The sequence below is a fragment of the Lepisma saccharinum genome, chromosome 19 (assembly GCF_977018435.1).
Source record: "Lepisma saccharinum chromosome 19, izLepSacc3.1, whole genome shotgun sequence".
Taxonomy (NCBI): domain Eukaryota; kingdom Metazoa; phylum Arthropoda; class Insecta; order Zygentoma; family Lepismatidae; genus Lepisma; species Lepisma saccharinum.
In genome coordinates this window covers 53,040,379-53,066,445 of record NC_139247.1, presented here as the reverse complement: position 1 = coordinate 53,066,445, position 26,067 = coordinate 53,040,379, and the positions used below count along the sequence as shown (strand labels likewise).

The following is a 26,067-nucleotide window of genomic DNA, read 5'->3' as shown; positions in this document are numbered from 1 at the left end:
TCATATTTGATTTAAGAGGGACTTCAGCATAATTGGTAGAAAGGTAAGTGCATCTGAACCACATTAGATACTTAAAATTATTCCTTTCGGAAAAATATGATATCTTTAGTGCTCAGCACGTGCTTTGACGAATTCTTCTTCCCTGTATTTCTCTCCTAACCATTCTTATGTTCAAATAGAGTCCTCTCACTTAAATTTCCTTTCTCTGTCTCTCTGTCATTCTCTGTTCACTTTCCTATCTCTGTTCCTTCCATTTCTCTGTTCCTTGTCTTTCTCTTCCCCCTTTCCTATTTCTGTGCCTTTGTCTATCTGTGTTCCTTTGCCTATCTCTGTTCTTTTGCCCATCTCTGTCCTCTGTCCTATATCTGTTCCTCTGCTTCTGTTCCTCTGCCCACCTATGTTCCATCTCTGTTCTTTGCCTATCTGTTTTCCTTTACCTGTCTCTGTCCTCTTTCCTATATCTGTCCCTTTACCTATCTCTGTTCCTCTGCCTCTGTTCCTCTGCACATCTCTGTTCCTTTGCCTATCTCTGTCCCTTTATATTTATCTGTTCTGTTCACCTGCCTATCTCTGTTCCTTTGTCTATCGCCGTTCCTTTGACTTCCTCTGTCCCTATGCCTATCTGTGTTTCTTTGCCATTCTCTGTCCCTTTGCCTATCTCTGTCCCTTTGCCTATCTCTGTTTCTTTGCCTATATCCGTTCCTCCGTCTATATCCGTTCCTCCGTCTATATCCGTTCCTCCGTCTATATCCGTTCCTCTGCCTTTCTCTGTCCCTTTACATTTTTGTGTTCCTTAGCCTTTTCACTTTCTTTTCTCCCTCTTTAATATCTCTCCTCTTCTCTTTTACCTTTTCTCTCTCCTCTTCATGTGCATAAGTTGTGTAATTTCAATGTTGTGATTGTGAGATTAATATCTGCTGTGATCTCTCACCTAGCAATGATGTCGTTGCATGTAAATTGTCTCTGCATGGACCTTCTTATATATGAGAAGGCATTGGCCTCACTTGCAACTATTTTTTCCATGGCTGTGCACACGAGTACACTAGGGCCATTCGGGAACTTTTCGACACTGTACTTTTCCCTAACAACAGATTGTGTATCATACGACTTTAACCTATTATTTAGGATATTATTTTATTTATACTTTTTAATCGGGTGTTAATGTTTTCTTATTTTTGCAGGCATGAAGGAAAACGAGGCGAACCCAGACGCCAAACGGTTGTACGATGATCTCCTCAGTAACTACAATCGCCTCATCAGACCAGTACTAAATAATTCGAAGACTCTAACCGTCTGGTTGGGGTTGAAGCTCTCTCAGCTCATCGAAGTGGTGAGTACTCATTCATGTTTCCCATCGGTGTCAGAATGTCCGTTAATCTGTGATATATCACATGGGCAGTGTTCTGCTTGTGCAAGGACAGGGGTAGGATAGGCCAAACGCCGACATTTCTGTTCTATTTCAAATGTTACGTTTCGAATAGGGGTAAAACAACCTACAGTAAGAAGTGTGTTGTGTCCCAATTCCGAGCAGTCCCGATTCCGAACATCTATAATTTCGAACATTTCTAATTGCCAACAACACCTAAATAGTCCTAATTGCGAGCAGTCCTAATTGCCAACAACACCTAAATAGTCCTAATTGCGAACACACAAAAGTGAGAAATAATATCATGTCCTAACTGGGATCACATGAGACTCAAAAACAATTTTCAAAATGCAACGTCCCCCCGGTTGTCCGAAGGGGGCGAGAAAGAAACAGACGGAAGAAGCGAGAAAAAAGTGGAGAGGGAAGGAGCGAGAAAGCAACGGAGAAGGAAGTATCGAGAAAGGAACGGAGACGGAAGGATCGAGAAAGGAACGGAGACGGAAGGATCGAGAAAGGAACGGAGACGGAAGAATCGAGAATAAGAAACGAAGGCCGAAGGATCGAGAATAAGAAACGAAGACTGAAATATCGAGAATAAAAAACGAAGACTGAAATATCGAGAATTAGAAACGAAGACTGAAATATCGAGAATAAGAAACGGAGACTGAAATATCGAGAATAAGAAACGCAGACTGAAATATCCAGAATAAGAAACGAAGACTGAAATATCGAGAATAAGAACCGAAGACTGAAATATCGAGAATGAGAAACGGAGACTGAAATATCGAGAATAAGAAACGGCGACTGAAGGATCGAGCAAGCAGCGGGGACTGAAGGATCGAGCAAGAAGGGGAGACTGAAGGATCGAGCAAGAAGCGGAGACGGAAGGATGGAGCAAGAAGCGGAGACGGAAGGATCGAGCAAGAAGCGGAGACGGAAGGATCGAGCAAGAAGCGGAGACGGAAGGATCGAGCAAGAAGCGGAGACGGAAGGATCGAGCAAGAAGCGGAGACGGAAGGATCGAGCAAGAAGCGGAGACGGAAGGATCGAGCAAGAAGCGGAGACGGAAGGATCGAGCAAGAAGCGGAGACCGAAGGAGCGAGCAAGAAGCGGAGACCGAAGGAGCGAGCAAGAAGCGGAGACCGAAGGAGCGAGCAAGAAGCGGAGACCGAAGGAGCGAGCAAGAAACGGAGACCGAAGGAGCGAGCAAGAAGCGGAGACCGAAGGAGCGAGCAAGAAGCGGAGACCGAAGGAGCGAGCAAGAAGCAGCGACCGAAGGAGCGAGCAAGAAGCAGCGACCGAAGGAGCGAGCAAGAAGCAGCGACCGAAGGAGCGAGCAAGAAGAAGAGACCGAAGGAGCGAGCAAGAAGAAGAGTCCGAAGGAGCGAGCAAGAAGAAGAGACCGAAGGAGCGAGCAAGAAGCAGCGACCGAAGGATCGAGCAAGAAGCGGAGACCGAAGGATCGAGCAAGAAGCGGAGACCGAAGGATCGAGCAAGAAGCGGAGACCGAAGGATCGAGCAAGAAGCGGAGACCGAAGGATCGAGCAAGAAGCGGAGACCGAAGGATCGAGCAAGAAGCGGAGACCGAAGGAGCGAGCAAGAAGCGGAGACCGAAGGAGCGAGCAAGAAGCGGAGACCGAAGGAGCGAGCAAGAAGCAGCGACCGAAGGAGCGAGCAAGAAGCAGCGACCGAAGGAGCGAGCAAGAAGAAGAGACCGAAGGAGCGAGCAAGAAGAAGAGACCGAAGGAGCGAGCAAGAAGAAGAGACCGAAGGATCGAGCAAGAAGAAGAGACCGAAGGATCGAGCAAGAAGCGGAGACCGAAGGATCGAGCAAGAAGCGGAGACCGAAGGATCGAGCAAGAAGCGGAGACCGAAGGAGCGAGCAAGAAGCGGAGACCGAAGGAGCGAGCAAGAAGCGGAGACCGAAGGAGCGAGCAAGAAGCGGAGACCGAAGGAGCGAGCAAGAAGCGGAGACCGAAGGAGCGAGCAAGAAGCGGAGACCGAAGGAGCGAGCAAGAAGCAGCGACCGAAGGAGCGAGCAAGAAGCAGCGACCGAAGGAGCGAGCAAGAAGAAGAGTCCGAAGGAGCGAGCAAGAAGAAGAGTCCGAAGGAGCGAGCAAGAAGCAGCGACCGAAGGATCGAGCAAGAAGCGGAGACCGAAGAAGCGAGCAAGAAGCGGAGACCGAAGGAGCGAGCAAGAAGCGGAGACCGAAGGAGCGAGCAAGAAGCGGAGACCGAAGGAGCGAGCAAGAAGCGGAGACCGAAGGAGCGAGCAAGAAGCGGAGACCGAAGGAGCGAGCAAGAAGCAGCGACCGAAGGAGCGAGCAAGAAGCGGAGACCGAAGGAGCGAGCAAGAAGCGGAGACCGAAGGAGCGAGCAAGAAACAGGCAGAGAGAGAGAGAGAGAGAGAATGGGAGAAAGAGGGAGAGGAACATCGCATATAAAAGCCTGAACCTGGTGAATCGATACAAGAATGGGAAAGCGAGTTGCGTGGCGCATCGTGTGCTTGGAGGGCGGTATCTCCACTTAATATCGCGTTATCAGGCATATTCTCGAGGAAGTGGCATCGGGCGTCTCTCGAGTGGGGAAGGGGGTGGGTGGGGGTTGTCATTAGCACGTGCCGAGATCAGGTCTCAAAGATAAAGAATGATCTTTAGTTCGACCCTTTTTCTCTTGGCCTAGACGATCAAGAATTTCGAACAGACTACAGTTTGTTCAAAGACTCTGCTGTAAATGCAGGCTGCACCAGGACTCGAACCCGAGTCTCTGACATACCGTGCCATTTGTCCACGAAGGTTTTTTCTTTTTAACTATTTTATTTAACTACATGTATGATACAATAGTCATTGGTTCATGCATATATTATTCTTCTGTATTTAAAATGTTAATAATAGTATTGCAACCCTATGTAAGATTCTGGTCATGAACAACTGGGCATGGCTATTCTTTGTGAGTGTCCCTTCATCAATTTCATCATATAATCACTCATCCTCATCGTCGCGATTAGCCAAAAGTTGCAGAAAAGCGAAGCTAAATAACAAACATAAAATCAAACTCATTTATCTTTTCTATTTTCTTTCTATCATCTCCTCTATCTAGTTGACACACAACATTGTCTAATCTTTGAAAATCGTGTATTTTTACCCAACAAGCCTTGAAAGTTTAAACGACTTGTGCCCAGGTAGGGATTTAAGTGTAACGACGTTGCACATGAGTTTTGTGTATATTTCATCATGTAATTGTCCATTCGGATTTCCTTTTTATTTCTACATTTCTTCCTGGTTATTGTTCTACTTCATGATGAATATTTGAAAGCGCATATCCTCTCGTGTACACACACCTCACTTAGTATTCCGGCAGTTTGTTTCTGTATACAGCATATTTGCAGATGATACCTCAGGCGTCTCCTGAACGCATGCGGTGCATGTTGCGCATGCGTCAATTCTGGGAAAAAGGACATCTTGCCCTGCGACGACATTAATGAGCATTTCTACATTCTAATTTCTTCATATAGGAGAAGTATTTATTTTACAGGAGAGCGCTCAACTAAGCTTATATTACATTTCTTGGATCTTAAGTGACAGGAAGTAATAAATCTTTTCCCACAATTTACGCATGCGTCACTTCAGATCAAAGAAATGTAATGTAAGCTTAGTTGAACGCTCTCGTGTAAAATAAATACTTCTCCTATATGAAGAAATTAGAATGTAGAAGTGCTCATTAATGTCGCCGCAGAGCAAGCTGTCCTTTTCCCCACAATTTACGCATGCGCAGAATGCACCTCATGCGTTCAGGAGACGCCTCTGGATGATACAATTAAAATTACAAGTGTATCAATACACGCTGTGTAAAACATATTATTACTAACTTCGTTGTCCTTACAACATTAGACAAATAATGCAAAATAACCAATTTTTTTCTAACCAAAGTTTAATAAAACTAAACAACATGCAAATTGCTGCTTTCAGATATGATCAATACCGACTGAACCAAATATAAAGAAAATGAAAGGAAATATACAATTGGGAACTACATTATTTTTACATTCTATCTGTCTTCCTGCAGGTGTTTTCACATAGTCATTCTCAGTTGGAGGAAAGAAAGAATCGCCAACAAAAACATTGAAAAATTTAAGTTTGCTAGTCGTAGGAATGGAACTCGTCAGTTGTCGAGCACGAAGTAGGCGCTGAGAGCACTCTAGCGGATGTTTTTGGAAGCTCTCCAAGTGTCTGGCATGAAAAGATATTTTTTGTAGTTGAACGCTGCTGATTCGTCCTTTCTTTGTTTTCTTCCCAAACTGTAATGAACTTCAAACAGGAACAGGTTGAATGTACAGTCACGGGCAATAACAATGGGGCACATAGATCCTGAAATATTCGCTTCCCTTCAACGCGATATGTGTGTTGCCTAACTCGACGGCGATAAGTGAATTCTAATAGCAAATTTTCAATTGCATCTACCACCGCCGTAAAGTTAGACAACACACGCGTCTTCAGGTCAGATCGCAACACGTTAGAAACTGGCAAAACTCTAGGTGGCGGTGTCCTCATCGCCATAAAGAAAAAATTTAATCCTGTAATGGTCGATGCTCTTTTACACGAACAAAGCATTGGCAGTTTAATTATAAAATTTAAAACAGAATCTGGTCGCGATTGTTACATGTGTGTAGTGTATATTCAACCTGCATCTCCCGTGGCCGTATACGAGAACTTCTTTAGTCATATAACTGCACATTACCCTCTGGGTAGCCCGTTGGTCATTGCCGGTGATTTCAACATCCCTGAAATTAAAAATTCCAACACGGAGTTGCTCACGTTAGGCGCACAATGTCGCGAACTGAAATATTTCCTCGATTTCAACGACCTCAAAAGCAAAAATTCCATCCAGAACGCCAATAGTAGAACTCTCGACCTAGTTTTAACAAATATTGAAAATACTAAATTATTTCGCCAAGACCCTCTGGTAAGCGAAGATAAACACCATCCGGCTCTAGGAATAACTTTAACACAAACCATACCTAAACAAAGAGCTTTAAATCCAAACATCCAACGATATAATTTCAAGAAAGCCGATTTCATTAATATGTATCGGAAACCCGAATTAGCTGACTGGGACCAACTAAAAGAATGCGAAGACGTAGATATTGCCGTTGTTAAATTTTATGAAATAATCGAAAGCATTCTTAATGAATGTGTTCCATGCTCTCGCTCCTCTGTAAAAAAATCTTACCCATGTTGGTTCACGCGGGAAATTATTGAAAATCTGAAAGCAAAATCACGTCACCACAAAAAATGGAAACAAAGAATGGGAAATGTAACACATCACGAAATTAAGTATAAAACCTTAAGAACGAAATTAAAATGGGAGATCAGTAAAGCTTACCAAAACTATATTGAAACTTCCGAAATCAATCTTGCTCACGATACTAACCAGTTTTGGTCCTTCATTAAAAATCAAAGAAAAAATCCACCCGTGCAGCCAACTAAGTATAATGATAAAACCATTGACGATAATGGAAGTATCCAAGATCTCTTTGCAAAGTATTTTGAATCCGTATATTCCAAAGAACCATCTTTCTACAAGGATCCGCATCCTAATGTAAATATGAACTCACTTCCTAGTATCTTAAATATCTCTGAAATATCACTAAATGAAATTGAGGAAGCCATTAAAAAACTCAAACCTAAAAAATCCGCCGGCCCTGATTCAATCCCCCCCCCCCTATGTAATTAAAGGATGTTCGGAAATTCTTAAGTACCCTCTTCACACCCTTTTCAACTTGGCTGTCAGAACTTCGAGATTTCCAGCAATGTGGAAAACAACTGAAATCTGTCCGATTCCCAAAGCTGCTGATAAGGCTGACATATGTAACTACAGGCCTATTACAAAATTGTCAGTACCAGCAAAACTCTTCGAGCAGATAATATACAAGCATATATATTTTCATATTAAACCCATTCTTTCCCCCAAACAGCACGGATTTGTGCAAAAGCGCTCAACCGTAACCAATCTTGTCGAACTGACAAGCTACATTGCACCCAGTATAGCTAATAAAGGGCAAGTTGACGTTTTATATACAGACTTTTCAAAGGCATTCGACACAGTTCACCACGATATATTAATACGGAAATTAGCCAACAATAGCCTTTCTCCTCCACTTATAACTTTTCTTTCTTCCTACCTGCAGAACCGCCGACAATATGTCGTGTATCAAGGCTGCAGATCAACCGAATACGTGGCCAGTTCAGGAGTCCCACAGGGGTCGAACCTAGGTCCCTTGCTATATTTAATTTTTATAAACGATTTGCCAGAACTACTCACAAATCTGAGACATTAATCTTTGCTGATGATGTTAAAATATATAAAAATATCGAAAACGCTGATGACTGTACAATATTACATGAAGAGCTGAATAACTTGCTTCAGTGGTGTGAAATTAATAAAGTCAGCCTGAACCTAAAGAAATGTAAACTTGTATCATTTACCCACAACAGACACCCTATTCAACATTCATACACTATTTCTAATGTGTTAGTACAAAGTGAGAATATAGTTACCGACCTAGGGGTTACTTTTGACCAAAAGTTAACATTCCAATCACATATTGCCCGCATTTTAAGCGAAGCTCACAGAAATTTGGGATTTGTAATGAGAATGGGTAATCAATTTAGAAAAAAGGAAACATTTCTCTTGCTGTATTATACGCTCGTCAGATCTAAACTCGAATATGCTTCTCTTGTTTGGAACCCGCAACTCAAGAAAGATATCGAAAAATTAGAAAAGCTTCAAAATAAATTTCTCAGATATCTACTATTTAAACTTGATGGTACATATCCAAAACTCACTCCTAGCAACTTATTACGCGAAATCTTTAATATTCCGTCACTCGACGAAAGAAGGCAAACAAGTCAAATAACTTTTCTCTCCAAGCTTATCAATGGTAAAATAGATTCTTTTAATCTGTCGTCGAATTTAAAATTTTATGTGCCAAACTGTATGTTAAGGCCCAGAACTGATCTCTTTCAAATCTCCCTTGGAAGAACCAAAATGGTCGAAGCTGAACCCATGAGGAGAATGTGCAAGTTATTTAATTTAGTTTCTAAGAATAATCCAAGCGTAGACCTATTTAAATGTAATTGTAACATTAGATCTTTTTGCTGAATTTCTGTATGTTTTGTTTTGTTTTGTTCATTGAATTTTGGTTTTCATTCAGCTTGTAAGGTTATATCCAATAGTTTAGCGTCATTTATTGTTGTATCGTCTCTGTGTTCCCTTTGCTTCTATACTCTTAATAGTTAATTTCTCACAATTGTTCTTAAAAGTAAAATGTATATTGCATCATTCATATTTCTTGTTAATTTTCTTAGTTATGTTCTTGTTTATGTAATGGTGTCATCCCATATTGAACACTGTAATTGGGCATGCGCCTGTTGTGTTTTAATTAATTAAAAAAAATATCGCCTTGCAGGGAAGCTAATATTTCAGGATCTATGTGTACCATTTCTATTGCCGTTGACTGTACATCACACCACTAATCTACTATTAAAGAGAACGCTTTCCAAGAGCTGCATATCCTAAAGGCGGCTTTACACTTAGAAAGATACTATATACGAGGGTTATCAGCGAAATATTGTCGTTTGCAAATATTGCCGCTGCAGCGCTGCGATCGCGATGCGTGCCAAGTTTTTTTTAAAATATTCTTTGGCAACACCTTTAACGCATTGTGCGTATGTTCATAATGTTTAAGAAAAACACCGACGTCAGCCACATGTGAAATGCTCGCTGTAATCACTTTTCAACTCAAGGATCATGAAACCGGCCTGAAATTAATCAACTTTGTTAGGTGTGTGGAGTTGATCGCTACGGAAACTGGCTTGTATTGTTATAATCGTAACAGTTTCGTATTTTTCTAAACGAAGTTCTTTTGTGTTTTTAGCATAATAGTGACAATCAATATCTATTAGATGAAATTTATGAGGAACTCCTACACTAGGACCAAGCTTCGAACCCGGAAACTGCTGTGGCGAGGTCATGAGTCAAGGACACACCATTGATTGATTGATTTGGTTCATTCTAACTCGCTTTACTGCCAGTTTTTGATAATCGCAAAGATAATGAGTCATTATGAAATTGATAGGAGGTAACTAACAAATAACTCCATGCCCAAGCCGGGATTCGAACCCGGGACCCCTGATGTCGAAACGCGATGTCCTAACCACTCCGCAACGGAGGTCGGCCAACGACACACTGTGTCCGGCCACCGTACTGCATCTAGAACTTGAAATACCTGTCTCCCGGGTTTGGAAATACCTGTCTCCTGGCCTGGGTATGGATGTTTGCGACTGTCTATTCATCAATTTAATCATATCATCACTCGTCCCCACCTTCGCAAATTAGCCAAAAGTGGCACAAGAAGCGAAGTAAAATAAATCAAATCAAATCAAAAATCAAGATTGAAATACCTGTTGCATTCCCCTCATAAGTCGGTAGTCGACCATTGTGGCTTGCATAGCGTGCTACGAAGCCTGGAGTACCGGGTTCGAATCTCGCTCTGGGGATGAGTGTTCTTTATGAGTGGCGCATCATCAATTTCATCATTAATCACTCATCCTCATCTTTGCGATTAGCCAAAATTGGCAGAAAAGCGAAGTATAAGAAGCCAAATCAATCTGTGAAACCCACCCAATGTCACATTGTCATTACCGACAGCATGGTGGTAACGTTGTCGCCTTGTAATCAAGGGACTCGGGTTAGATTCCCTACGGAGTCACATTGCACAGTGGTTTCTACATTTCAACCATTCTCACTTATTACGTTGTATGGATCCGGCATTGCGTTCGTCTTGCGGTTTCAATTTAAGTGTCAATTTTTATACAACTTCGCGTAGGATTTACTCCCGTCTAGCCGAATCCCCTTTCGCCTAATGCTCTAGGGACAAATGTCTCATCACCTAAGCAAAAGTTTCGGCAAACAGGGAATTCTCGTTTTGCCGAATCCCCTCTCGCCGATTATTTTAAAGGGAATTTTCGTGTTCTGCTAGTAAAGCCATGTTGACCGCAAAATCCTATACATTTTATTCTTCTTCCAATTATTCCCCCCCGTATTCTGAAGAAAGTTCTTCACCAATTCTTGTAAGTACATGATGAATATTTTTGGTGATCGGCAGTATCCTTGTACCCTCATTTCACTTCCCTCTGTCACTTTTTCTCCTACTCTTAGTTTTAACTCATTGTTCCATGTACAGATTGATGAGTCTCCGCTATTTCCAATCGACACCAGTCTTTTCTTTATCTCTGTACGTTTCATCCAATTCACTCCATCTAATGCTTTCTCCATATCCACAAAAACTATAAATACGTTCTTCCTATTGGTAGTATCTTTCACCACATATCGTTTTAATAAGCTTTCTGTTTGTTTACACATAGAATTTCACAGCACATAACGTTTTAATAAGCTTTCTATTTGTTTACACATGGAATCTCACAGCACATAACGTTTTAATAAGCTTTCTGTTTGTCTACACATGGAATTTCACATCCCATGACGTTTTAATAAGCTTTCTGTTTGTTTACACATGGAATTTCACATCCCATGACGTTTTAATAAGCTTTCTGTTTGTTTACACATGGAATTTCACATCACATTACGTTTTAATAAGCTTTCTGTTTGTTTACACATAGAATTTGACAGCACATAAGGTTTTAATAAGCTTTCTGTTTGTTTACGCATAGAATTTCACAGCACATAACGTTTTAATAAGCTTTCTTTTTGTTTACACATAGAATTTCACAGCACATAACGTTTTAATAAGTTTTCTGTTTGTTTACACATGGAATTTCATATCACATAACGTTTTAATAAGCTTTCTGTTTGTTTACACATAGAATTTGACAGCACATAACGCTTTAATAAGCTTTCTGTTTGTTTACACATAGCATTTGACAGCACATAACGTTTTAATAAGCTTTCTGTTTGTTTACACATTGCATTTCACAGCACATAACGTTTTAATAAGCTTTCTGTTTGTTTACACATTGCATTTCACAGCACATAACGTTTTAATAAGCTTTCTGTTTGTTTACACATGGAATTTCACAGCACATAACGTTTTAATAAGCTTTCTGTTTGTTTACACATTGCATTTCACAGCACATAACATTTTAATAAGCTTTCTGTTTGTTTACACATAGAATTTCACAGCACATAACGTTTTAATAAGCTTTCTGTTTCTTTACACATAGAATTTCACAGCACATAAAGTTTTTATAAGCTTTCTCTTTGTTTGCACATGAAATTTCACAGCACATAACGTTTTTATAAGCTTTCTGTTTGTTTACACATGAAATTTCACAGCACATAACGTTTTTATAAGCTTTCTGTTTGTTTACACATGAAATTTCACAGCACATAACGTTTTTATAAGCTTTCTGTTTGTTTACACATAGAATTTCACAGCACATAACGTTTTAATAAGCTTTCTGTTTGTTTACACATAGAATTTCACATCACATAACGTTTTAATAAGCTTTTTGTTTGTTTACACATGGAATTTCACAGCACATAACGTTTGTTCAAAATGACCGCCATTGGCAGCAGAACATCGTCTGCAACAGATTGTCAAACAGTAGATATGGTTTGCATGGGAAGGGAAGCACAAGTAGTGTCAATCGCTTGTCACCTGCCATCCAGTGTCCGTGGCTTTGTCTCGTATAGGAGATTTCCTTCTCGCATCCTGAGACGCAGTGTGCGGGGGATTTGCCCCCATAACAATTTTTTTTCCGGGGAAGAGAATATTATTTTTATCCCTACCAGGAATGTTTTTAACCTCTTCAAAGTAAATGGGATTGAAAGCATGTAGTATATAAGTAAAAAGTAAAGTGCTTCTCTGTGGTTTGCACTATGCCATGAAGTCGTATAGGGGGTGCGGAGTTAAGACTTGCTAGTGTCGTAGAGACTTGAGGCAATTTATATTATGCTCTAACTGATTAACTATCACTTCTCCACTTCACAGCAAATTATACAAATAACAGTAATGTACGATTTATAGCTCTAAATCACAACACCGTTCTGTAGCAGATATAATTATTATTTGCACTAAATAAATACATTAACGTATGTTCGATTTTATTACACACAAAACGTCCTTGTTATCTCTATTCATTAGTTTTCAACAACTGGTTGCTAAGCAACAAAACAGCATACCATTACAGTTCTTCATTTTTCTTTTACACAAGAAGTTATTATACATTTCACAATTTGAAAATAGTCACAGACCCCACACTTTCTTGATCACAGCCGAAGGTTGGGGTTATGTGATCAGCACCACGCCCCTGGTCGTCTTTACCTCCCAGTTTCCTCCAGGTACCCACTTTATAGGACGCTGGGTGGGCGCTGGAGCCACTTGAACAGGTGGAAAAAAATCAGATTCACCCTCGCCGGGATCGAACCCTGGTGTCTCGGATGGTAGTCAGACGCCCTAACGACTTAACGTACCGCAGCTGTTAGATATATAACATATGTAGATGTGAAACTTGGTCCCTTAAATTGAAAGAATAACATAAATTGAGAGCATTTGAAATTAAGATCCTTCGAAAATATTTGGACCTAAAAGGGATGAGGAGACAGGTTAGTGGAGAAGATTACATAATTTAGAACTACACAATTTGTATTCCTGTTCAGATGTTATTAGAATAATTAAATCAAGAAGACTTAGGTGAAAATGCCATGTGGCAAGAATGGGAGAGGAAAGAAGACTTTACAGGATTCTTTGGAAACCTGATGGCCTTCCTGCAGGTCTCTTACCAAGACGAATATGGAGGGACAACGTTGAGATGGACCTAAAGGATATCGGTAGGGATGGAAAAGAGTATATAGATCTTGCTCAGGATAGGGACAGATGGAAGGCCTGTGTTGCTGCAGCCATGAACCTTCGGGTTTAAGAAGGCTATAGAGATAGTTATATAACATATAGTTAGCATATAGTATCATTTCTTAACTACGTAACAATATAATTGAAAAATCACTCTTGTTCAACCTTGGCCTGTCGTCAAAGATTTCTCTGCCGGAAAGAATGAAGCCTTGTGTATTAAGGAATGACACCATTCCCCAACGGATCAACTTCACCGAGCCGAGTTGAAACTTGATCACATTCCAGCAGGCTGTTTTCCACTTAAGTTTTCATGGCATAGTGCTGATACTTTGCATACATTAATGCAGAGGTCTCCAAATTCACCGAACCGTTGAGCTACTTCCCACATTTGAAAATACATGACGAGCTACCAAGTGTGTATTGAATTTTATAGGATCCTTTGTTGGTCTATAAAAAAACTACAAGATATCTAATACTTTTTTACATCACAAAGACGCCAGGGGCCTCGGCTTTGAATCCCTGCATGAGCATGTGTGTCCTTTCATCAATTTAATCATATCATCACTCCTCCTCATCCTCATCATTAGCCATAAGTTGCAGAAAAGCGACGCTAAATAACAACAGTCCAATCAAATCACATCACATCAAATTATTATTTTTAATTTTTATGCAACATACTGAAGTTGCCATTTCTTGAAAAGAGTTCAAAACATGTAAATATTTTTCTTAAAACACAGTAAAATTTAAAAACTTGTCCCTAATCATCATCATCTTGCTTCTTATGTAAATAAGGATGACACTCATTTTCATCCACAATATTTGTAGGTTGGGTGAATATGTTGTCACAGATATTGAAACGAGTTGTCTTTCTGCCACTCAAATATTGACGCTCTTATCTACAGTGTAGCAAACCCCTCACGAGCTACTGAAAATGACTCTGCGAGCTACCGGTAGCTCGCGATCGACTGTTTGGCGATCCCTGCATTAAAGTGTTCATGAGAAACATGTAGTTAGGTTAGACGGAGTTAAGTTTGAACTTGGAAATAGAAATTCCATCAAGATTTCGGTGTTACTATTTCTATGGCTTTTTATGTAGGAGTTTGGGGTTTCTTAGAATGTAAGTATACTAAATATTTCTAAATTACGTCTAAATGTTATCATAAGATTTAATGATCTAGATTAGAACCAATGTTCTATAGTACTTAGAGCAGCAAGGCAATAGTTTAGATTACTGACTGGTAATAATAACCCGGGCTCGACAACCCTTGAAGGACCATGGCCTATCTTTCAGCTGCCAGTCTCCCTTCCACAAACTTTCGTAGAGGTGTGGAGATCTTCAACCAGCAATGGGGTGACGTGGGGTCAGTACTTCGAACCTCCAGCCATTATAGGAGAGTTCCTAGACCAGGTTAGACTAATCACTCGTAGCTGCCCAATTTCCTCACGATGGTGGGTTCCCACCGGTCCTATACACAGGCCGAAATCCCATAGACTGAACCCAGGCGGACTCGAACCCATGCCGTCCCATAGACTGAGTCCTTAGATCGCACGGCCACGGATAAGGACGTACTGACTAGTAACATATGCGTATATACCGGGTGGTCCAAAAGTCCCGGAACGGTCACATGTCGTGAGAAATACACATCGAATCGGAAAACGAAAAAAAAAAGTGTTTAATAAGTGAAAGAAAGCTATTCAATGATATCACACTTGATTCCCCACCCCGCCCCCTAGGGGTGCTGCGGGGGCAACTGAAATTTTAAATGGAAACCCCCATTTTGTATTATAGAATCGGAAAGAGGACTTCATTCCGAGTACAACGAGCTATCAAACATCCTCCTAGCTCAATTAGGAACGGAGGTATGGCGATTAAAAAAAAGAAGTGAATTTCATAAAACCCTAAAAATTTACAAAGGGACTTATCTCTGCCCCTAATTGAGCTAGACTGAAAGCGATTGCAGATTCGGATTATGCATCTGATCAGTTTTTTTAAAATTTTTTTTTATTTTTAAGAATCGCCATATCTCCGTTCCTAATTTAGCTAGGAGGATGGTTGATAGCTCGTTGGACTCGGAATGAAGTCCTCTTTCCGATTCTATAATACAAAATGAGGATTTCCATTTAAAATTTCAGTTGCCCCGCCGCACCCCCAGGGTGCGGGGGTGGGGAATCAAGTGTGAATCATTGAATAGCTTTCCTTCACTTATTAAACACGTATTTTTTCGTTTTCCGATTCGATGTGTATTTCTCACGATACGTGATCGTTCCGGGAATTTTGGACCACCCGGTATAAATTTTGCATATCCCCCAAAAACCTTAACTTATTCTGATTCTCTTCTACCGATTGGTGTCGAGGTTTTACAGAGAGTTCGCCATCTGTCACGATCTTCTGCCAACTTCCTTCCTTCACTCCACGAGATGTTCCCCCTGCTCAGGATATCCTTCATTCCCTCATTCCATGTCCTACGTGGTCTTCCTTTCGGTCTCTTCACATCCAATCCTCCCATTCTTGCCTCCCATACCTGTTTAGGTATTCGATTTTCAGGCATTCTGCTGAGGTGTCCAAACCATATGAGTTGTGCTTGCACAGCATCCTGATATATTGGTTTTGTGTTTAATGTTATTCTGATTGTTTGATTTTTGATTTTGTCCCTTCTGGTCTTTCCCACTGTTCTCCTAAAAAAATTCATTTCTACTGTTTGCAAGTTTTGTTTTTGTTTTTCATTAATTATCCAGGATTCACTTCCATATGTCAATGTTGGTACATAAGTTTATTTATACACAATCATTTTTGTTCTTTGGCTTTTCCTTTTTCCATAAAAATCCTTTGTTTATGGCATAATATAATATGTTTGTATTCTTTATTCGAGTGTTTAATTCTTCATCTATTTTTTCATTACTATTGATTGTAACACCTAGATACTTGAAACTTTGTACTTGTTTTAGCTCTGAATCTTCAAGGCTTATTATTCAGGGCTTTTCTATTCTCCCTATCCGTAACACAGTTGTTTTATCTTTGTTTATTTTCATATATTTATTTGACATATTACCATTATTATTTCTAAATGTCTTTGTAGGTTTCCTTGTGAATTTGCAAACAATACAATATCATCTGCATATAAAAGTTTGGATACAGTTACAGTTTTCAGTACTAATTTCCTACCTTGAATTTTCTCATCTTTGGCTTTATTTCTTTCAGAACGTCATCCAGAAGAATGATAAACAAGTATGGAGATAAAATATCACCTTGTCTTTACTCCTGTTGTTGTTATGAATTCCTCTGATCTGTTATTGCCAGTTTTGACACAGCATCTGTTTGTTTTGTAGAAACTTTGAATTGCTTCTATTAATTCTTTGTTTACGTTGTTTTTCTTTAGTGTTTTCCATAGCTCTTACCATGGCACCCTATCGAAAGCCTTTTCCAAGTATATAAAGCATAGGTATAATTCTCTATTGTATTCTATAACTTTCTCTATTATTTGCCTTATTGTAAATATGTGATCTTGGACACCTCTACCTGGTCTGAATCCACTCTGTGTCTCCTCAAATTTATCCTCTATTTCTTGTCTTAGTCTATTTCCCAAAATTCTTGAACTCAAAAAACCTACTTCCCAAAATAGAATCACAAATACGCCACTGAGTGAGCATCCCTCCTAAAGCAAAATTCTTAATACGCATAGTATTGAGATGGGTGCAAATAACCTAAAGTGCTGACGCACCCATTCCAGATTTTAATAAACAAACACCTTAAACTGTAGGTCCATTTTCGATTAGCTTACCTGAGCAAAAGAGCGGTCTCACTAGTCCATAGTCAGGCAAGGCCAGGCCGGCTCGGTAGCTCAGTGGTTAGATCAATGGCACGGTATGCCAGAGACCCGGGTTCGAGTCCTGGTCGAGCTTGCATCTTTCGCTGAAAATTTCTACGTAGTACATCTCTTGTGTGGGCCTAATCTACAATTACTTTTCCATGTTTTTTATTGAAAGATTTGTTTAGAAATTGGAACTAGACCGAGAACGTGCCATTTACAACCCGAGACGAGACCGAGACTTCCAAGTCTCGTCTCGTTACGATCCCTAAAGCAGATAAAGATCTGAAGTCTGTACCAACTGACTGCATTCATCTCGGTTTTATCCAGACATTCTCGCGGTTGAAATATTGCCAGGAGAAAATGTTCTTTTTGTGATGTGAAAAGCGAGCTTTTGTGTCGGCTGAGATCCAGTGAAATTCTCCCCTCCGCCCTGTGCGAAACAAATAATCAATACCGCGAGTGTCAAACCCTATTCAGAAGTTCCAAGAAGTAAAAGAAGAGAAGCGAATAAAGGCTTCGGTACTGGAACCTAGCTGGAAGCGTCGGGGATCGGAGCGCGTATGCTTAGGGTTCTCGCCTTTAATGCGAGCGGTTCCGGGTTCGATTCACGGCGGGAATACAAAATAATTAGGCGTTGAATTAGCGTCGTCGAAGAAGTAACGGATCCTGGTCCACAAAAGTAGAAACTATTGGCTATGGGACTCGACTCGCTGACAACACGTCACACCCAACGAAATGCAGTTTCTCTCTTTATCTCTGTTTTCTCTCTCTCCCCCTCTCTATTCTTCCGTCTCTGTCTTTCTACCTGCCTTTCGTACTTTCAGTCTCTCTCTATCCGTCTTTCTTTATTCCGTCTCTTTCTTTCAATCTCTTTCTTTGTTTCCATCTCTCTCTATCTTTCAGACCTTTTCTTTCCATCTCTATCTCTTTTTCTTTGTACAATCTCTCTCTCCCTCTCTTTCTGCCTCTCTCCCTCTCACTTTATTTCCCTTTTTCTATCTTTCGTCTCTCTCATTCTATCTGCCTTTCTTTGTTTCCATCTGTCTCTATCTTTCCGACTCTTTCTGTCCATCTCTATCTCCCTTTTTCTTCATTCCATATCTCTCCATTTCTTTTTCATCTCTCTCCCTCTCTCTCTCTTTTCGCCTCTCTTTCAGTCTCTCTCCCTTTCTCTCTATATATTTCCCTTTCTCAATCTTTTCGTCTCTCTCTTTCTATCAGTCTTTCTTTCATTCTTTGTCTTTGTCTCTTTTTCTTTCCATCTCTCTATCTTACCGACTCTTTCGTTCCATCTCTCTCTATGTTTTTCTTTATTCCATCTCTCTCTCTCTCCCCTTTCACCTCTTTACATTTCTTTTTCATCTCTTTCTCTCTTCATTGGTTTCTCTCTCTTTTTTCTATCCGACTTTCTTTCTTTCTGTCTCTTTCTTTTTCCGTCTCTTTCTTTCCATCTCTCTATCTTACAACTCTTTCATTCCATCTCTATCTCTCTTTTCCTTTATTCCATCTCTCTCTCTTTCACCTCTTCCCATTTCTTTTTTATCTCCGTCTCCATTGGTTTCTCTCTCTCTCTCTTTCAATCTGTTTCTTTCTTCTACTGCTGTTGCACGATGGAGCTTAGAGTGAATGAGAATTGTGAGAAACAAATCAACTTTAATGCACTAAAGTACGAAGATTCATGGTTCGAGTTCCGGCCAGATGCGGGCGTTCCTTTTTGGCACATCAATTACATCTCATCTAATTGCAATTCATTCTCATCATATTCATAGGCGCACCCAGGAATTTTCTATGAAAGGGGTTCAACCAAATGAAAAACGTGACATGTTAAAAAAAAAGAAAAAGAAAAAACTGAAGTTTTTTTTTCTCATGCTACAATTTTGGTATTGGATGAAGTGAGGGAGCTAAATGGTGCAACGATTGATTAATGCTGCAGTGCCGTTCTAAACAGTGACCCTATTATTAGAAAGTTACAGAAGAATGAGAAATTTTCCATTATAAAATTGTGAGAAAAAGTAGTAACATGATGGCACAAGGAGGGGTTTTGACCCCCCATAACCCCCCCTTTCGGTGCGCCCATGATGCTCATTGATGGTGCGTTGAGATCAATTTCTATATAAAATTAATTTCTATGATCGCTCGAAACTTTTGATTAATGTTCAAATTTTAGATATTCTCAGTTTTAATTAATCAAATTAAAAAAAATCATAATTGCGTAATATTTAAATTTTGTAACTTTTTATATTTTACATTACAGAATTTGAAGAGCCAAATTATGACGACGAATGTCTGGGTTGAGCAGGTAAGGATTTAAGATAGTTCTTAAGATTTAAGATAGTCCAAAGCTTGTAGTTTGATTTCAATAATTTCTAGCCTTTGATGTGATCAAGAATAGAAAACTATTTCATAGATTCCAGTTCCAGGCTTTCTCTCTTATTCTTATCTGTTTTCAGTTTTCATAGTTAAATATAGGAATTATATTTCTTTCTCTTCCCATTTGACACGTTCTTTGCAATTGTACAAATATTTATTGCTGTTATTTTCCTTTCTCGTTGTACACATGTTTACTGTTCTTTCAGTTGTACAAATATCTATTGTTATTTTTGATCTCTGTAATTTAATTTCTGTGTTTATTTAATATTTAGACGTGTTACTGATGATGTCACCTGTATGTTTATATCTTGTAAGACCTTTGCCTTGATAATTATGGACTGTGTTTTGTTTTTAGTTTTTAGCTTTGAGTTTTTGTTGGTGCAGTAAAGAGTTGTCAAGTTGAATTGTAAGAAGTAAAATATACTTTAATTTGATTTTTAAACAACGAACGAGGAAGAATTACCATATTCTGAGACGCATTAAGTGAATGTTGCGAGTTCTCATGTGAACATGAGTTTTATTTAAATATAAATAATGTTCTTTGGCAAAAAGAACGTACCCCATTTCGCTCTCTCTTTTCTGTTTCTCTCCCTCTTTTGATTTCTCTCCTTCTTTTTCCATTTGTTTTACCAATTCTCTCCATTTCATTAACTGTTTTCAATTTATCTTTCTTTCATCTCTCTTCCCTTTCTCTCTTTTCCCATTTTCTCTATTTTTTCATTTCTCTCTATTTTTCATCTTTTTCTTTCCTCTCCCTCTTTTTCCAATACAATCTCTCTTTTTTCAATTCAATCTCTTTTTTATTTCAATCTCTTTCGCATTTCTTTCTTTTCCATCTCTCTCTTTTGCTATTCCTCTCCATCTCCATTCCGCTCTCTCTCTTTTGATTTCTCTCCCTCTCTTTCTCTCCGTCTCTGTCTTAGGGTATAAACACAGTCTCTACTATGATTTAATTGCATTTTAAGACATTTATGTGTGGCAAACTTCTATTCAGATAATGACTTTATATATATTTCCAGAAATGGTACGATTACAAACTAACGTGGGTGCCAGAGGATTACGGTGGAGTTGAGATGCTGTATGTTCCTTCTGAACACATCTGGCTGCCAGACATCGTCCTTTACAACAAGTTAGTATTCTTTTCCATGTGGTAGATTATATTTCACGTGTTGAAAGAATGTTTGATTCCATTGGTTACATAGAAAGAACAATTTGAAAAAATAGAACTATAGTATGCGCCAAAATATACAGTACTGAAATGAAAAGATGAACAAAAGTATAAGACATGCTACAATATAGTGACTGGTCTATATGCAACCCAAATAACAATCGTGCCTTTTGGGTTGCATAACTGTCAGGAAACCTAAGGTTAGGTTAGGTTAGGGCATGTGGAGTGGACGATTGTCATTTGGGTTGCATATAGACCAGTCACCTTTTTCAAACTCGGTTCACCTTCACGACCGCTTCCGTATGAGCGGAAATAATGCTCAACTATGAATACTTTTTCCTCCGTCGAGAGACCCATTTCCAACAACAACTGCATAACACAACTTTCTTTTCACTACTGCGAACACGTGCAGCTGGAGCTATGCCCCGTCGACAAAGCAACCACGTGTTCGAGATGCGCGAGTTTCAGTACTGTATATTTTGACGCATACCGTATTTTGGGTCAAGGTAGCAAAGCGTTTGTAAGAAACGTTCTTCAATTGTGTAGAATTAATACGTAGTCAGGTGTAACTAAAATATTCGTGAGAGCTGTTACAAACTGCTTAACAATTGTAAGTTACATATAGTCAAAGTGTCATTATGAACAAAATATGATATCGTTAACCCATAGTCGAGATTATCTTATACCAACATGAACATGAGTATACTTACTTCTAAACGTAGCAATAGGTGACATACAGAGTGTCCCAAAATAGTGTTTATACTCTTTGAACCTTAATAATGAGAACACTAATAACAGCAAGTATGAACTTTTTAACGTGTCGCATACCTTAAAGTTATAGATGTTCATTGGCAGCAATTCCTTGCCTGCAATGCCATTGAACAGATCGACAAATCAACAAAGAGCAGATATAGTTTCCACAGGTAGTATCAATCGCATGTTTCATGTCATCGAGTGACCATGGCTTTGTGGGGGTACACAGCAGTTTCCCATAGGTAGATATCGAACGGTGTTAAATTGGGAGATTTGTGTGGTTATTTGACACTTCTTACATTACTCAAAAGAAAAATTGCTCACCTCTGCCACTTTGGGTACACAAATCACGCCCGGTGGGCTGTGATGGAACTAAAAACAATAGAATGCCTACACACGCTTAAACACACACTCGGTGTAGATATTGCAGCTTCAAATACCAAAAGTCCAGTCAAGTTATATTTAATAATTTGTCTGTTATTTACGTCCAAAGCGTGTAAACACTATTTTGGGACACTCTGTATATAGTACTTGTTATATTCTAGAAAGAGATTTGTTGAGAAGGGTATGGAACAATTAATATTAAGTTAATTTGGTTAAGTAGAATGCATTTTCTGGCGTTAATTAATGTATGTACAAAGTTCGCTCCAGTGTATTTAAGATTTCAATTCTGGGGGCTGTTTTTGTAGCAGTGCAAATTAGTGTTTCTCCTCAAACTACATAATTACCTTTCATTTGAGCCCTAAAACTTACATAGCCTGGGCATAGTGCTCTGCAAGGTAGGGGTATATATAGATACACCCCCACCCCACACTTCAAGGACATTTCTGAGGGACTCAACCCCTATAGTTTACATAAATATGCCGCTGGTTCAATCATCTCACGATTTCAGTTGATCCTTATGTATACTAATATTAAAAATGTAAGTGCAATATATTTCAAAAACTGCAATTAAGAAACATATTTTTATGAATTTCTCTTATCAATTTGGATTGTCTTTTTGGCGAACGTATCTTCTTTTGTATTCTTTGGTCCTTATGATATGCATAATCCCCTTTTGATAGGCTAAGTTTAATTTGTTTTGAAACGAAACACAAGTTGGTCTCCCTGATAACGTAGTGGCAACGTTATCGCATTGTAATTTAGGGGTACCGGGTTCGATACCGTTGGAGGCACATAGTTGTTCAGATCCCATTTTATACTATAGGTCCAGCCCCGATTAAAAATATAACTCAAACAAACGAAACACTAGTTGTCAGTTTCAACTAATTTAATTCTTAACTTCACAGTAAAAACAGTTGAACATCGTGAATGTATTGTTATGCATCTGAGCAATAAATATGATTATGATCATCCCTGACATTTTATGCACTACAATGTTTTACTGTAGTCAACAAAATTGCAATTTTGTGGCCTTTTTTTGAAGGCACCAAACTGTCAACTTTTCTTCCAATTAGTATACCCTGGACTGCTTTTTGAAGACTAATGAGGGCCTGGCGTCTGGTCTTGTGGTGTGCATATCAGTGTTCGAAGTGAAGGGGGATGCTGGAGGTGGCATCCCCCAGCTGTTCAATTGCCCCATGTTAAAACTGAACCATCCTCGCAGGTAGCCCCAATGCTCGAGCAAACATCCCTAACTAACTAACTAACTCCCTCGCCTTTTATAAACAGAAGGTTCATGGTTGCAGCAATACAGGCCTTCCATCCTTCCCTATCCCTATATACTCTTTTCCATTCCTACCGATTTCCTTTAGGTCCATCTCAACGTTATTCCTACATCTTTGTCTTGGCCTTTCTACAGTTCCTTTACTATCAGGTTTCCAAACAAGAATATTGCAAGATCTTCTTTCCTCTCCCATTCGTACCACATGGCCTGCCCACCTAACTCTTCTTGATTTTATTATTCCCATAATATCTGCACAGGAATTCAAATTGTCCAGTTCTAAATTATGTAACCTTCTCCACTCACCTGTCTTCTCATCCCTTTTAGGTTCAAATATTTTTCTGGGGATTTTATTTTAAAATACTCTTAATTTATGTTCCTCTTTAAATATAAGGGACCAAGTTACACATCCATATAATACTACAGGCAAAATTACTGTTTTGTATTTTTTAAATTTTAGTTTCTTAGATATTAAACGAGAAGATGAAAGTTTATGAAGAGAAAAGTAGCACACACTTCCTGAATTAGGTCTGCTTTTTTACATTTACTAATTTCAGCTTCGAGCTTTGCTTCATACATGTTTGTTATTGTCCCTTCATCTCATCACATTCATCCCCATCGTCGCGATTACCCCAAGTGGCATAAAAATATTATAAACGAAATCAATCAATTAATGATTGTAGACTCTTCACCTGCATTCTTTCACTGCATATTATTATTAAATAAAGTATTATCCTACTTTTAGCATATACATAGCATGGAGAATGTAATATACTCTTCTGAAAAGTAAAGGTAATCTCAAAATAAATGCACTGTAAAGAATTTTGGGCAAATGAAATATTAAAATAACATAAAGTAAGAAAGCACTCGCAGATGTGAAATAATTGAGGGTCTTTAGTAATAAATGAAACAAAATGTTCACAGCTGTGACATCTCTTGTCATTTGTTCTCATTCTCTCTGCCTTTAATATTTTTTTGTTCCTCTATATAGTGTAACGTATATGCCCTTCTGTGTTCATGTGCTTGCTTCCCCATTAACACCGTCCAACACACACACACAATAATGAGTGGAATATCTTAATTTCCAGCTCCTGCACATGACACCCCCCTCCGCATTTGAAAGTTTATATACAGGGTGTTCGTATTGGGACTGACAGTTTTTAAAAGTGTGTTATTTTAATATGGTAAGGAGTAGTTAGAAACAAAAACACACACTTTGAAGAGAAACTCACCAAGTTTTATTGGAAGCAGTTATAGCTCAGTATAGTTCAGTATAGCCCCACATAAGATCAGTTTGTTGCACGGAGAATGTACAGCCTGTATTCTATCTCCCCTCACGTGTTCTGTAGCATCTGAGGAGTTACTGAAGCAAGAGCATTTGGAATACGGTCCTGCAGTTCTTGTAGATCATTTACCTTTTGGCCAGATGTACCCTCCCCAGAAGGAATTCTAGAGGGGTAACATCAATCTTCTGCAGAATGTCAATGGCAAATGAATGTCTTTTCGGCTTGTCATCTGGCTTAATTTCGTGCAACAACTGCGCCTTGTATGAGTACAAACGTAATCTTTTGTGCACGACTTCGTGAACAGTGGACCTTGGAATTCCAAGCTTCCTGCTTACCTCCTGTATTGTCTTCCGTGGGTTACGCGTGCTTTTTCCTGTACGGACGCCATTTTTGTTTGAGCGACACTAGCGCCGCCACCGTTGCTTACAGCTAGTATAAAAATTTACTGAACGAAACTCACAAATGTACTATTGTAATGTGTAATGTAATGTAATGTGCTTTTGCAATAATTTGTTAACAAAAAAGCTTGGTTTGTTGAAATGTAAACTATTTAAAAACTGTCAGTTCCAATCCGGACACTCTGTACATTTATACGTTAATACTCGGACCTAAGAAGGAAAGTAATTAATTTTTTTTATGGTTTCGCAAATTTAACTGTTATTTAGCAAAATAGAATGGAATAGAAAATTTTTGATTCTACCACCTCCCCCAAAAGTTGAGCCCCAAGTTTGATTCTGCTCTTCCGAAAGTAATGTTTCTTGCTTATTTGAGTTTAGATTTTTAAGCCTACTTTATGCACAGATAGGCTAATCGGGACTGGATCTACAGGTTAAAGTGGAATCCGAACCACCATGTGCCTCCAGCAAGTAATCAAGGGACCCCTTGATTACAAGGTGACGACGCTATCACTACGCGCTTGGGGACGTTCCAAAAGTAAAGTCCTAAGTTTTATTCTGCCCCCTCCCCCCAAATATAGGTTCAAAGCTACGCCCTTAATCTCACTCTCCTTTTTTCAGTGCCGATGGAAACTACGAAGTAACCCTCATGACGAAAGCCACCCTTATGTACACGGGGGAGATTTTGTGGAAACCGCCCGCCATATACAAGTCTTCCTGCGAGATCAATGTCCAGTATTTCCCGTTTGACGAGCAAAGCTGTATAATGAAATTTGGTTCGTGGACCTACAATGGATTCCAGGTAAGATATTATTTGTTTGAATTTGATATTTTGCGTCGATTCTTCTATTTCTCTAGCATAATCGCAACGATAAAAGCTGGTCTTAAATTCTGATCGTCGCCCGAAATTTTGAGAGGCTTTCAACATAAAATTATTGAAAGAGATATACATGAATACATGTTTTTGATAAAGAGGCGAGAATAAATTTTGCCTAGTGACTTTAATTAATGAATTAAATATACTAATAGATTTATAATTTCTACATAAAACCACTTAAAATAAATAATTAGGTAAATAAATTAAACTTAAATAAATTTTCAATAAAACAAATATATTATAACAAAACTACAAAAATTAGCAATCTCCAAGCCAACAAATACAATATTTTATTATAAAATTATAATTAAATTATTAACTACAATCACATCCCTCAAGTCACAACTAAACACTAATATTATAATACAAATTAATATAAAAATACTAAAATGAAAGCTACATTAAATATAATTCCCTAATAACTAGATATAATATAAGACTAATAACATTTAATTACAAATAACAATTTTAATAGAAAAATATGACACTTTTACCTTAAAATTAACCTATT

At 39.0% G+C, this 26,067-nt stretch overlaps 1 protein-coding gene across 1 annotated transcript in view; it reads left to right on the top strand.

Annotated features, from left to right (window-relative positions):
- The window catches only part of nAChRbeta2 (nicotinic acetylcholine receptor beta2), a 264,693-nt gene that overhangs the window by 10,824 nt on the left and 227,802 nt on the right, over positions 1–26,067 (top strand). Inside the window, exons 2-5 of the mRNA XM_083140885.1 lie at positions 1,182–1,330; positions 19,299–19,343; positions 20,434–20,543; positions 25,301–25,481. Coding sequence (XP_082997011.1) covers positions 1,182–1,330; positions 19,299–19,343; positions 20,434–20,543; positions 25,301–25,481 — 485 coding nt within the window. The remainder of the gene's footprint in view (positions 1–1,181; positions 1,331–19,298; positions 19,344–20,433; positions 20,544–25,300; positions 25,482–26,067) is intronic.